The sequence below is a fragment of the Apostichopus japonicus genome, chromosome 5 (assembly GCF_037975245.1).
Source record: "Apostichopus japonicus isolate 1M-3 chromosome 5, ASM3797524v1, whole genome shotgun sequence".
In the NCBI taxonomy this organism is placed as follows: domain Eukaryota; kingdom Metazoa; phylum Echinodermata; class Holothuroidea; order Aspidochirotida; family Stichopodidae; genus Apostichopus; species Apostichopus japonicus.
The window spans coordinates 20,267,647-20,283,314 of NC_092565.1; the positions used below are offsets into that span (position 1 = coordinate 20,267,647).

Here is a 15,668-nt window from a genome sequence, read left to right on the forward strand (position 1 = left end):
GTGCCCAGTGTCGAACCATCGAATAGGTCCGGTGCTACACGGGATATGAGGGAACAAATAACCGTGCGAAAGAGAAGCGACGTTTCCCTTTACCCAAAAGATATTTTCTCTCTCTTTCGAATGGTAACCAACCATTCTAAACTAAAACATAGACTAATGTTTCCTCTCTCAAATAATAGGTTAGCATGACATGTTTGGAAGGCTGACACTCATAGCGACGGAAAGATACATAGTGATACATGTGGGTTTTAAAATATATGTTTCTAACCGTAGTGCAAAGTTTTTTAAAGTTGAAGTTGAACACAACGTTGGCATTGCATTTGTAGTGTTTATGTACAGCTATGAATATTCACAAAAAGTAAGTATATATAATATATATATATATATATATACATAGATAGATGTATATACTACATTATATATATATTTTACATTATACATATATAACATTATATACTATATATGTATAGCAATACAAAGCTTGTAAAAACGAGACGTTTAGAAACTCGTTTACGAATTTGACCGGAACTGAACCATAAATTTAGTCTTTTAACAGGTGGAAGGACAAATGTCTGGTCAACCAAGGCCGTATTAAACATCGTAACTTTAACGACATTTCTCGTTACGGGACCGGACGCGATTCAAAGCTTGTATATACGGATACATTGTGTGAGAACACATCGGCATTACCAAATGGATATATGATATAGACTAAGGCCTACTAGTATTTTCTATCGTTGAAAACAGGGAAACTATTTATCGTCCAATTTAAGGAACGCAAAAAAAACGCGCAAATAATTACGACAACATATCAAAGCAGATAGACATTCTAAAACTTTCATAGAACTTCTGACACTTAGCCTATATCATCAGCTTTTGTAACTTGATGGCCATTTTAGCATACAATATATATCCAGCAGATTTTTAACAACTAACATATAGTACCTTAATAAATCAACTTACTGTACTCAAGTAATGTTACATTAGCATCATATAGGCCTATGTCGACATCAACCACATATCAGTTAACATTATGGAAATTTCATTTCGAACATTCGCACATCTTTTTTACAACAATGATATAATTTACCTTTCAAAACATCAACACATTTGATGAACCTATTGGCGTTCAATACTAAACTGTATGGTTTGACAATTTCAATATCTTATGCAACTGAATTTAATATCTACGAACAGATAGGGACCCGAAATCAAAATCGGTGGCTGATAATAAATGGGTTTTTTTCAGGGAGAGGGGGGGGGGGGGGGATTGTCAAACATATTTGATTGGTCACCAATACCTGGGTAAGATTCATTCTTAATCAGTCGAAGTAAAGCTTTGAATTATATTGTCGGTTTCTAAATTTGCAACAAACGAATAGATGCACAAACAAAATACAACATGCTTTAGGATGATGTCCACCGGCCTGACGAACTTTATAACATCTTTATAACTTCTTTATACATCATATATGATCAATGTCCCACGCCCACCCCACCCCACACCCCACACCTCCCACACACACACAAGAGTCCACCACCCACTACACTACACCCGTCCCACATCACCCGTTGCATTCCATCATAATATCGCACTTATACAATTTGTGATTACTTATTACGTAACAACGTGATCGTCTGCAGTGTGATTTCGCTAAGCGACACTTTATTTCAACAGTTAAGTTCACTAATTCTTCTGTTTCGTCCATTCTGACTGTATATTTGTTTTGCTTAATGTTTTACATTGCTGTTACTAGTATAAGTCGTATTGTTATCTATAGATGTATTTCGTATCGGTTGAACCTCTGATTCGCGCAATCACTTTGCACTGAGATTTGTAAAGAAAGAGTATACTGTCGTTTTATTCGATGAGGAGTGACAGCGATCTGTATCTTGTTGCAGCGATATATGTGGTGGCGTATGCCTGACGGACTACCGGTATAGCTATGTAATGTCAAAATAAAACAATGACGCGTTACTGCTATATAATCACAGAGAAATACCAAGCAAGGTCTAACTTATCACAGAGAATAAAACTACTATTTCGACTAATCCCAGATAAAACTGACATCATAAGATTTTCAGAATGTATGAAATGGGTGATGCGTTATATAAAGACCATATGAAACAACCAAGGTACAAAAAACTCACGAAAGTTGTGACAAACTGATAGAAAGCGAGAAAGTTACAATTTAATTTACTTTCGATAGGTCTCGATTTAAAGGTCAAGATTCATTAATAACTCATTAAATAAAGTTCATATCGCGATAAATCTAGGAAGAGAGGGGGGGGGGGGGTCGTAGTTTGATAAATTACCACCTTAATTTTTATTAAGTATACCACTCTCAGTACTCAGCCTCAATAGTTTTCTTTACAATTGCCATAAACTGGCAACCAAGAAGAGAAAAAGTCGCAAAGGAGTAACGCCAAAAAGAAATACATTGTCAAGATGTTTTTTGTGAATAAAATAAAGTGAATAAACTATACTTGTCAGTAGATTACAGTATCTAACTAGTAAAAAAACCGTATGAAAAATTTACTAAAACTCAACGCAAAAGTAACAACAAACAAACAAATCAAAATATGTTTTAGGATACCACAGAGAAAACTAACGCTAGATAGGTACACCTTTGCTATACACGTCCATGGATACATCTAAAGAAGTGTGAGAGTGGAGGCCAATTACACAAACAGGAAAAGTGACTGACTATACACTACATCTACGGATGGCATGATATCGAAATTCACGAAGAATTAATAGTCTGCAGGCCTCGTGGTTTAGGGGGACTAAAATATCACACAAGTTCAAATAATTCTCTGAGAAGAGTTTTATTACATCAAACGTTTGCAAAAAGATATCAACTATAGCTTAACGAAAAGCAACATCTACTCGGTATTAATCCAGAAAGGCCCATTTAAAGGCGGATTCTTTTTTTATTTATCAAAAGGTGGCCATTTTTACTGATTCTCGTAGCAACAATTTGAGGGTATTGTACATATACTTGCTGCGATAAAAGAATGATCGTGTTCTTGCTTGAGTTTTTGTCTGTAAAGAATAAGTCTGAATTACCGGAACTTTTCGGTGAATATATTGAAAAGAAGTTTCTTGTCTTATTAAAAGGATGAAGTAGTTATTAACGGTGATGAGTAAGACGAAGGCCAAAGATAGGGTAATCGTTTGGATGTTCGAAATGAAGCAAACACGTTGTAAACTTTTAGAAGTAGAGTGTAAAAAGCAAAAGCGCTCTATGCTCCAGCCTAAGTTATGATTTCTCATGACATCTTATACCTCTCCGTATATAATATATATAATTTATCAGAATAGTTTCTTAGCCTTTCAAACTTTGTCCTGCATTGATCTCAGTGCTGTATAGGCTTATAACAGGATCCCATTGAAATCTGCAGCCGTTTTTATACTTTTTGAGCAGCCTGTTCTAGAGATTTCTAAAGACGAACTAACAAGGCCAGAAAGCTATAAAACACAAACTATTAAGGTGGTATGTTCCACCTGTTAGTAAAATAGGAGATGTTAGCTTGTGATTTTGTGTTCGTTTTGTTGTGTTTTTGGTCTTTTTTTTTTTCTCTTCTTTCGTTCTAGCATGCGAATTGCCAATCCATTGTACCTACATTCGTCAAACATATTTGTTAGTCCTCCCGCGTCCCGCTCACCCCCCCCCCCCCCCAATCCTCTTCCACTCAGTCATATCTCTCTTTTAGACATACAGTCAGTTTGTAAGTTATGTCGTCATGTTTAACCACATATAACATGGGTAGGTCAAACTTTAAAGAATATATACCATTTAAGACATAAATAGTATCAATGATGAGCATTTTCAAGCAAGTATATATGTGTGAGACATCTTTGGAAATGTCAAACACTGTCTTCTGTTTTGGGTTCATTGGTTGTACACATGTTTCTACGTGGGGTACGTAGCAAGAAGGCATGTTATAACTAGCTGTATTATAATACCGCGTATATGAAGATCAGTAAGAACATATGTAACACACAAGTTACAACTTTGACCCTAAATGTTAGGAATTCAGCTATAGTTTTATCCCCCCCCCTTTTTTTTTTTAGAAAGAAAGCAAAAAACCATCCACATCTGGAAGTATTTAGAAAGATCACATACCCGTTATGTCAAAAACTAAAAATTCTTTCTTCCGTTTTAAGTATAAGATAAACTGGCATTCTAGAGTTTAATTTCAATTAAGACTAAACAGGAATAGTAGCCGGATCGAAAACGAAAAGTCAATAAAAAAATATCAAAGACAACTTTGAAACGTAAAAGTGCATGGCAACAGGACAACTTTGTAACTTTGACATGAAGCAAAACGTGTTATACCAATTTATGGTTTTGCTTCAAAAAGTTATGAATAATGAAATCCAGTACTTGAAATGAACATACTGCCAAAAAGAAAAAGAAAAACAGAGGACATATTGTCAACAGATAAACTTCAAATAAAATTAAGCGATGGTCTACGTTTGCGTATACATGATTTGATACTGCGACGAATTATTACAGTATTTTCTAAGAATTGAATTTAATGTCACATGTTCATTGTTTCCGAGGATTAGCAACAAATTCTGAAAACCCACTATAAATAAACAAAAACCATATGTGTGTATACGTATGGGGTGTGTATGCCAAAGATCTGTATCTCACTAATCAACTAACTTAATGTAGTCTAGACGAAGTAAATCCAAGTTCAAACCCTTCTGCGATGTGTTGGATGGCCTCGCAATTTGACTGATATTTGTGCTAATTTTCGTCAATATTTGGGAAAATGTTCCGGTTCACAGGAAACTGCGGATCGACAACAGTATGATAATTTGACAAGCTCATAAAGGTCACTGCAGTCTAGAAAATGGACGCTACTTCGTTTGATTTTGTTCTCCTTTCATAAGTTATGAATTTTAAGAGCTTATTTTTATTCACTTGGAAAGCTGTCAGCGGTAGCATACATGGTATACACGGTATAAATATACGATATATGTACGGTGTATATATATATATATATATATATATATATATATATATATATATATATATATATGTATATATATATATATATATATACATATACATATACCTGTATATGCAATATATATATATATATATATATATATATATATTTATATATATATATACATATACATATACAATACATATACATATACAATACATATACATATACCTGTATATGCAATATGTATATATATAGGTTTATTAGGTTTTCTTTCTTTCCTTTTCCATTTCTTTTTTTCTTGTTATTTTACTTTCCGAACCAAGCCGACCATACTCATCGAAGGCATTCTTTCTCTCAACACACGGGTGAATTTGCTCATCACTCGTACGTGCAGTCCGCCATCGCTGCCGAGGATTAAATTATAACTCAGGATTTTTCACTTGTAACCGATATTAGAGAGTATAAACAAATGAGGCATAATTCTGTAAACAAAGGAGAAATTAAGATCGCTTTGTATGTTTTATGGGTCTTCACTTTTTGAAGTACTTCTCATCGCAATATTTTTAAACGGCTTTATGGGGACACCGATCTTTCCTCTATTTATTCTGTGTTCAATCTATATTTTTCAGGGCATCGCGCACGATGGAAGATTGCGTTAACGAGGATGCACGGTTGCCTCTGATGACAAATTTGCAGAAGGAGAAGATGCGCGAAAATAGAAGGAAACAAAAAGAAGAAGAAATGAAAGAAATAAAGGAACATAGAAAGAAAGAAAAAAGGAAGGCGGTTTGAAATGTCTTGTTAAACACATCGCTAGCGATCCGAAAGGGATGAAGACGGATATAAAAAAAATCTCTTGGCTTTAATAGGCGTAGTTTGAAACGGTTCAAAGAGAAGTAAATTATTGTTCAAAGAGAATATGATTTGATACGTCACGTGTCTGTATCTATTTATTAGTGACATTTAATATGTATTTCGAGTGAGAATATTATTCATATTACAGAAATGTGATAGGTTTTTTATGAGAAATAATAACCGTATCCCAAGCGTGACGTATATATATATCTGTGTTCATATGAAGAAGGCTTACTGATTAAACTTTCTGTAAAAATATATTAAAATTAGACAAAAAGATGACTAAAGTTCACTAAACTGGACTGGACTGAAGTCTGTAATGCTTAGTATTGTTCAGTGTTAGTGTTGTTTCTTCTTTGTTTCAGACTTTTATATCCAAGGTATATATTGACAATAATGGACTACATGAAAATCAAACACTAGTTGATTATATCAAGTCGATAATTGTCACTTCCAAGGTGAAACAAAAACATAATCAATATTATGATGAAAAGTTCCTATGGGATAGTCATTACATTGAAGAGTGTCAAGCGCTATTTTGCTATATGTCCACACATCAAACACGATAATAGGTATATCCTTCTAAACTTACAAGTTCTCAAACCTTACGACTGCATTTCAAAAATAAAATATCCTAGAACTGTTATCAAAAGTTGAACACCAAAACTTAACATAAAGGAAAGAAAATTATTCAATTTTCTTTTCATTAGTTATTATTGTCTTTCTATTTTATTTTGCGTATATGATAAATTTTACCAGCATTAATAACTAAAATGATGTATTATTGTATTCTAATTTCTTGGAATAATGTGATAACAATTGCTGTCATATCATAACATTTATCTCTTCAAACAAAAGAACATCAGAGTCTTCGAGCTTTGTTTAATATAGAATATGCAAATGAGATCACAAAGTTTGCTCAACTTTTTCGACACTTTAAGTTTCAAAAAAGGCAATTAAACAAGAGTTGGCAAAATGTCTTTCTCTATCGAAGAAATTTAAATTCAAATTTGATGATGTAGTTTTAACAAAATATCTTTTTATCGAAAATCATCGCATTTTGATAAGGAGTCTTTATCTATAACTCTTGAATAAATATTCAAAGATATTATTAACAATTGCTAAAACGTTCCATTTAAGGAAACGAAACACCTTTTTGATATTTAAATAAGTCCTCGGTCTCACTTGTTCAAGCAAATTGGCAAGCAAAACTTTCGCAGAGGATAAAATGAATTCTGGTTTTAACTTGATAAATTTGACAAACTATTTAGAAGTATAAAACTATGTCATCTTTTAACATGAGAATTAGATAGTTTTTCAATGATACTCTAAGAGAATGATTCCCTAAAATTCGTTGGGGATTTCGTCAAGACAAACTCGAGAGCCGAATGCTTCATCCATCAATCGTGTCGATATCATTTAATTGGATAAGTCTTGTTCATTTTTCTCTCTTTATTTTCGTCAAATTTCATATAATAAAGAAGAAAAAAAACCTTCATTTTTTTGTGTCTATATTTCAAGAGGCTGCTACTAATATTGTTCAAGTGGTTAGTGATATAGGCAATCTTACATGTATTAGATTGCATTTAGTTTCCGCCAGTTAGCCTTGGACTATTGAATTTTGTATATAGAGACGGGACATTGATAAGGATATGTATTGAAGGTTAGAATTACCCATCGAATACGAAAAGATAATAAAGTAAAAATAAAACAACAGAATTAAAATAAATCAGATTCCACTATAGAATGAAAACAACGAGGGAGAGAGAGATAAAACAAAGATATATATAGAGAGAGAAAACTAACTATTCTAACAATACATAATATAAGGTAATTTTCTTATTCGCCTTGTAGAATTTGCGTAAGAAAAACAAGGGGCAAAACTCTGTAGTATATACATGGCTTTTTTTTTTATAAAAATTTATTGTACAAGGCGTATCTCGCTTTGCTAATTTATGGAACGAACTAGCCTCAACTAAAGACGGCGTGTAGATAATCCAATGTTTATATACGTTGTGACAAATAGGTGCAAATGTGCGTTAAATTGTTTATAATAACCAGAGAGAATAAATCGACGCCGATATAACATGCTCTCGTCGTAAAGGCAGCATTAGACGTTAAAAATCTCGTGAACTTAATAATCAATTGGTTGTATATACGCCTCGATATTTGTATCAAGTTGTTTAGATTAAATACAAATGATGGCGGGATGTATGTAGAAGGATAGCTGATGTACGTGGAGATAAAAGAGTCAATCGTAGGCATTTTGAACTTATGGCCGGTATGATAAAGTGGGTTGCATTTTACATCATGAGAATTTGACTTTTTTTTGCTTTCGTCACTTGATAAACTCGTTTTAAGTATTTCTTCTATCTTAAAGAATATTTCAGTCCAAGATCGGTGAAGTTAAAACATCTTTTAAAGTTGCTCTATGGATTAGAAATTTCGGTGTTTGAAGAAAATTTCCATTTTGTTTAAATAGATTGATTTTTTTATAAATTCTCGATAACTGACTGATGGTGGTAATTTAATTGCTCATTTATGAAAAGAAGATAAACAATAGATGACTGATTGCTTGTTTTGTGTTTCTGACTATCTGCATGTTTGTTTTAAAACAATAGCTGGGTAAAATTCATTGAACTAATGACCTAATCAAATTAATGAACTAATAAAGAGAGAAGATGAGAAATTGAGGCATTATAACATTTTAGATTGAATCTAAATTATACTTTTACAATTTATGAGAAAGTCGTAATAAGACTAGGCCTATGTTAATAAAGGATATAGATATATATTCTCATAGGAAAATTTGAATTATTCTGTACTTTTGAATGACTTACAGGTTTTTTATTTCTCGGGATCGATAAAAGTAAGACTAGATGTTATAAAAAGATATTGATATTCATTTCAATCTGTTAAATTAAAAATAGTTTAGACGATTGAATTATTTTGTTGTAATTCCTAATAAAATACTGGAGGGAAAAAATGACTTTATCATCAAAAGAAATTGACCTTCATATATCAATTTTTTTAAATATTTTTATCCAGATGTTTTTTTGTAATCACTTCAGTTATCATTAGCAAAAATAAAAATGTAACATGATGTATATAATTTTTAAAAACGATGCAGTTTTGTGTCAGTTTTTCTGATTAGATTTTTTTAAAGAATTCTACAATTATTCCTGACCTTTCACGAATGCGTCATTTAAATATCGTTAATGTAGAGAACATGGTCTTGGGTAATGTTCTAGATAATTTTTCCCTCAAATAAAATCCCACCTTCATCATCCAGCAATAATCATACGATTTATTTATTTTTTATTTATATTTTGGTGGCTTCTCGTAATGCTAAGCAATCAATTTACATATCGTTGCACGAAGGAAAAAAAGAAGTAAATTTGCCTTTAGGCTAAAATATGCAAAACGGACTTAAACCTCATCAACATGACGAATTGCATTTCCATTTAATTATTATTATCTTTCAGCCAACAATGGGTAAACACCAGATTAATATTCACATTGTTGATTAGGATATTATTCAGACTTTTTTATTTATTTTTTCATTTTTTTAGGGTTACCTTTATACATGATTGAATCACGAATCAGTACAGGTAGGTCATTAATTCGATTGTTTGTTTTTAATCTAATTAAAGGAGGAATTCCACTTTATGCAGGAATGCCAGGTTTTATTCTGATGATATTTTTGGTATGTATACCAGCAAAGGCAACTCTGATATGCAGTGATTCATGATTATTTTGAGTAATTATATCGAATTATGGAATTAGGTAAATCACATATCTTGGAATAATTAATCCTGGTTAATTTGATTGTGTCTTCTTTCCATTGTTCACATCTAAGTCGATACTAATATTTCAGTTGTTCGATATCTGCCTGTATAGCTACATTGGGATTAAAACCTTGAAAATATAATAAAATGGCTTTAGAAGGAGGGAGGATTCTAGAATAATTAAAAGATGTAAAGCTTCAGAGGATAGTTATAGATTTATATAATTAATTGTCCCAAATGTGCAAACTGTATTTTCTTCAGAGCAGAAGGCATATAAACTTATTGTGCAGAAAATGAACAACAGTTTTCTGAGTTTTACTTATATCGATTTTCAAGGAACAAATAGGATAATTGATTCTGCTTTTAAATTCCGGGACTGTGACAGGAATAAATATTAACGATATATATATATATATATATATATATATATATATATATATATATATATATATATATATATATATATATATATATATATAGGAATAACGGAAAAACTGTTAAACAACTATGCTGCATTTAGAGAAAGGCTGGATCTCGAGTGAGATACAATAATTGAATTAGGTAAGTGATTGGAAGTAAAACAGCCAATGTTATATATATATATATATATATTTGTACATACGTATCAAATATGCCTTTGAAAATAATATAGATCAAAAGTTCAAAATGTTACATTTATCGTATATTCGCCCCAATTTGTGGCCCAATTTGTTGTAATTTATTTATCAACATGTGGTAAGCTGCATGGGTCATATATGACAACATGTTAATACAGGATATTAATGTTATTATAACTGTTCCTGTTGGCAGAATAGCAATACTTGATTTCTGGAATTAGCATTTTTACCTGGCTTAGTTCATTCTTTTACGGAACGATTTGTTGTAGCCTACAGCATGGCAAACACATGTTGTCAACAATATCGTGATATAATAAGGACACGTGATCAATTAATTTGAAGAAAATCACACAAGTTTGCAGAATCAGAGTGGTGATGATCATATAGAAGATACACAATCCTATAAATTAATGAAAACTTCATCGTTGCAATAAACTTTGGGCATTTGTTTTGACTATTATTATTATGATTATTTTGATTATTATTATTACTTTATTCGATACTTAATGATCGATTTTTTTCTTAAACATGACACAATTGATCTGTGTATAACACTATGAACATATCAACATCTATAAATAAACAAACAGAAGTTTGATATAAACTAAAGTAATTTTACCCTTTTAAAAGTCCTTAAAAGCCCTTTTCATGTTTTTTGTTAATTTTTGGGGGTAATTATTGATTTTGTTTTATTCATTTATTATTCAGACTAACACAAAGACTTAATGTCAACGCTCATGTGTAAAATCCAACATGACATTTATAATAATAGTCTGATATAGATAGTGCTACCTGTATGTAATAAACGTACACACACAAGAGTTACATTTGCTATAGCGTACATATATACCCGCCAGTCGTTACTTGTTATTAACGTTTGTTGACAATAACCGGTAATCTTCTGTATTGCTCATTTCCGTTCTATGGACGTTTTTTTTTTGTTCTAGTAATTATACATGAAAGCTAGGGAATGACAACTCTTCTTCTTCTTGGTGTTAAAATATTCTTCGATCGTTTTTCGTTTTTGCATTATATAGGAGAGCACATACACACGGAAGCAGTATAAGCCTATACGAACGGATACTTAATGAAATGTTACAACGTATAGTGATATATATATATAAATGCAACACAATGAGTTTGATATAAAATCAAGAACTAAAAAACAAACAGAGAGTTATTGACAGATATCATTATCACCTTTTTGCAAATATTTCCCATTTATCGTGTGTTCTAAAAGTAATCTGACAAACAGGTTATATATTTATTTTTTAATTTACTTATATATTTAATTTAATTTTTTTTTTTGGCTTGCTCTACTTTCGTTTTCAACTTTTCGATTAGGGCACACTATCATTGTGATGCAAATATCACGAATATGATAACGTTTATAGTTACTGATTATATTTGCATAATAGCGAATTAAGAAGAAGTGTTTATTGGTCCACTGGTTGTATTCTCCATTCGAAATGATATTGTAGTAATTTATGTAAAATAAAGTGTACCGGGTCTATTTTTTTCTCTTTTCCCTGCGAAACTTATGTGCTAATAAAATGTATAATAAAACATATACTTTACTGCATTTTACTGCAACAGTTAATATTGTGAATAATCTCATAGCTAAAGAAGAAAAATGTAAAGAAACTTAACCAGCCATGTCTGCACAGAAAATAAAATAATATGGACATTTTATTTAAGTGATTTTGGTCGCTATTTAGCAAGAAGAGATATTGATCGTCCTTTTAAAATAATTTTCCCTTCCCAATCCAGCATTTTATTACATTTAGCGAGTTTTATCGAACACACATAACCGTCAAGTAGTGTCAATAGTAACTTACTCTATATACCTATGAGCAACCGAAAAACGAAAGAGAGGCACTTTTTTTTTACTTCTCTGAAAATCGATAGAAATTGCCGGTGGCAAAATATGAAACAAGTTTTGATTAAAACTTTTTTTATAAAGCACGTGTACGAAAAATAGAAGAAAAAAAGTATTGATGTTTATTTTTTTACCTTGCTCCCTGGTCTACCATTGTGGGTTGCATCCACGGTTCCCTTATGATAGGGGTTTCCGCAACGACGGGGCCGTTGGTAGAGATTGTGGTTCCGTTTACGGGTACAGGGTGTGGGGGTAACTCACTGGCCGAGGAGGTCGTAATCGGCTCCTCCTTCAGGTTGGATGTACCTCGAACCAGCGAATCCTGAATTCCAAACATGGAGGGGTCTGTTGATGGGAGAAAAAAAGAGTTTGCGAGAGAGAGAGAGCGGGGAAAGGGGGCAATTTGCGATATTTCGACTTCTTTAGAATCTTAAAATACCAGGAGGTAAAAATTAGTTTGTTTATCAACCTGGTCAGGTTGAGTTATTTTGGTATTTGGATCTCTCGAAAAACTGAATTCGAAATAAACAAACCCTCAAAATCAAAAACACAAAACTGAATCTCTCAATAAACCGACAAAGTATTTTGATAGAAAGTTATTGGATACTAGTATTTTGTTACCGACAGGCTGTCATTAAAATCGATTTACATGAAGTACATCAGTATACTATACAATAAAGTCGACATCGCCAACACTGTAATTTTACAATTCCTCGATTTCAGTCTCGTTCAAGGCAAATTCTTTTCGAAGAAATTACTATTATTTGCACGTACGTCGAAACGTTGTCGTCGGTGAATCTAGTACAACGATTCTTTTTCTCTTGTTAAACAAACAAAAATGACAAAAACTTACCAACAAGATCTTTTCATGTAAACATTAAAATCTCCTTTATCCCAATCCTGTCAATATTCGGGTTTTTTTATATATATATATTTTTTTTATTTACCTGCTCGTTTTACGAAGCTTGTAAATTTCGGTTATGATAAGTTAATTCTCTCCATCTAATAAACAAACATCTAAATAAACAAAAACAATACATTTCGATCATAGTGTTCCGAATCCCAAATACAAACTGTATCATAATTCCATCCTCAATCCCATTGGCATTTTTTTTTAAATCCGTTGGTTTATGTTCTCTAATCCACCACTTGCAAATATATGCTACTATATATATATATATATACGGTATACTCATTTTTGTGAACGTTTCGAAGAACTGATCACTGCTTTGAAACCTACACAAACCCAATCACAGCACCATCGCAAAAAAAAAAACAACAGATAAAATAAAAATAAAAATAAAAAACCCGTTATGAACTTACTGTACACTTGATGATACAGGTGCAATAGCGACCGTCTTTAGAGGATTGCAAGCATGCCGACTCGAAACGACCGTGAACTCTATCAAACCCCACGGGAAGTCACGGTTAGGATTAGGTGTTCAGCTCCCGTCGGGTTTAATGCCTCCCGTCGGGTGCAAGAATAGATACTCTCCGAGAGTTGGTGTCGATGATGGAAAGAGATGTATATAATTATGTTCAAGTCCTCACAGAAAGGGAATAGAAAATGAGAGACCGAGTCGGGTAGTTAACGAGGACCCCTCGGGAGGGGTTTCCCTTGTGTCAGGGGTGACGCAACGGACAGGTAACAGCAGCAACAACAAAAATGCAACAGTTGTGCCGGCTATGGAGAGGCGGTAATACCAAACGGCATAGGTTATCTTTCCTCTATTTTTGTTGTTGTTGTTGGTATCTTTCCAATTTCTTGATATTAGAAGAAAATTGTAAATATTGTCGATCCAGAGGAAGAAAGGTGTATAACTCGTAACAAGCGATCAGCTGTTAAAAACTCCAGTATATATTACAGCAAAATGAACGAATAAGCTAACACGAGTCCAATTTCCAACTTACAATCAAACTTTTTTTTATCTTGCCAAGTCCAGATTTATTCACGTTGCAAGCTTGTCCAACACATTCAATCCAATTAAAAGAGCATTTTCCGTAGTTTTTTATTTTGTTCAGATTGAATAATTAAGTACCACTGCTTGATAATACGTGATGATGTGTTGATAAAGAAATAATATCATCTATTTTTCGATGTGAAAACTGATGAATTTCTCATCTATCAGTTGGAATTGGAAATCCTCCAAAAATTGAATGATTTTTCTGATCATGAAAAAATCCTTCTTTGGCAGGAAACTTGTCTTCTTCTATCTTCTCTCTTCTAATTATTCTTCTTATTCTTCCTAATTTCGTTAATATCAAATGAAAAGCTATACTTTGCAATGTCTTCAAACTTCAAGGCAAAAAAACAGTTCCTCTGTAAACAAGAAAACAATCACTCTTCTTCTTCTTCTTCGTTTTTTTTTTACTTTGGAGAGAAAACTCCCAAAAGTTTTGCTTTTTTATTCCTTCTCTCACCGCACGTGTGTTTTGTCTGACAAGCTCTTATTCGATGCAGAGAAGTATACGTCAGGCTAAAGTGTCTTTGAAGACGGGTTGATAAACTTCTAGACCTACGTTCACGAGAGGGTTGACTTTTGTTCAAATGCAGCCAGTGTAAGCCGCCACTTACGGTCCAAAGTACCGGATTCCCCCAGAGACCGCCTACAGTTTTCCACTACAGTCTTGCTAAGATCTCGCTTTCTTTAATTTGTACCTTCGGTTCGGGGCTCAGCGACTATCAACACGCCAATATTTTGGCTTTCGCGCTTGACCGGCCCAGAAGGGGAAAACGTCATTGATCCGTTCGTAGTGAAAAAGAGACTCCGCCTTTTTTATCCATATAAGGTCACTCTACTTCCAAAATAGGTAATATAGAATGCCAGGAAGTTTAGAAACAGCCAATCAGAATCCCGCTAGCGAACAATATTATTTGGTCTGTACACATAAAAGATATATTGACAAGAAAAGCTACAGTGAGGAGATGAGAACTTTTTACGCTAAGATCGAGAAGAAAGGTGCTCTCTTTTTTTTTCTTTTTTATAAGATCATGGTATTACTCAACCAGTGACATACCTCATGGACGCAGTTTTCTTCAAGAAGTAGGAAAAAACCCAACATATTGTTTGGAGAAAAACAAAATGTTTAGAAATGGTTAATAACTTGTTTGGAATCCTTTATGCTGGTGACGTCACCCTTAACATTCGGTGATGAATATTACACCGCAATTCAGAGATAAACAGAGATTGAAGATATAAATAAATAATGGGTTTTGTCACACTTCGGAACGGCACGCGTGGACACACAGTGGGTGCCCGCTACTCGTGCCTCGTAACGGGAGGGTATACACACACATTCGTCAAGAAACACAATAGATATATATATATATATATAAATAAGTATGTATGTGTGTATGTATGTCTGGGGTTATTAGCAGCGCTTACGTGCAAAAGGGCGAGATAATGCCAGGCGGCGTATGACGTATACACTCCAAAACCACGCTCAGTATATAAGTATACAATGAAGAACGGTGGGAGTCTGCAAAAGTGATTATGATGTTTTTAATGTTTCATAATGGGGTGTCATCTTCCTTTTGTGCCGGGATACTGACGGTTGATA

General features: G+C 33.0%; 1 protein-coding gene across 2 annotated transcripts in view; it reads right to left on the reverse strand.

Moving 5' to 3' along the window:
- LOC139967981 (transcription factor COE3-like) overlaps positions 1-14,797 on the reverse strand; it is a 124,553-nt gene extending 109,756 nt beyond the window's left edge. The window contains exons 1-2 of one of the 2 annotated variants that reach the window (XR_011793201.1): positions 13,431-14,797; positions 12,242-12,452 (exon numbers count right to left, since the gene is read on the reverse strand). Coding sequence is in view for 1 of the 2 variants with exons in the window: in XM_071972240.1 (XP_071828341.1) it covers positions 12,242-12,444 (203 nt within the window). In the remaining variant the exon portion in view is untranslated. The remainder of the gene's footprint in view (positions 1-12,241; positions 12,453-13,430) is intronic. The other variant, XM_071972240.1, reaches the window with a different exon arrangement.
- Between the last annotated feature and the right edge of the window lie 871 nt (positions 14,798-15,668).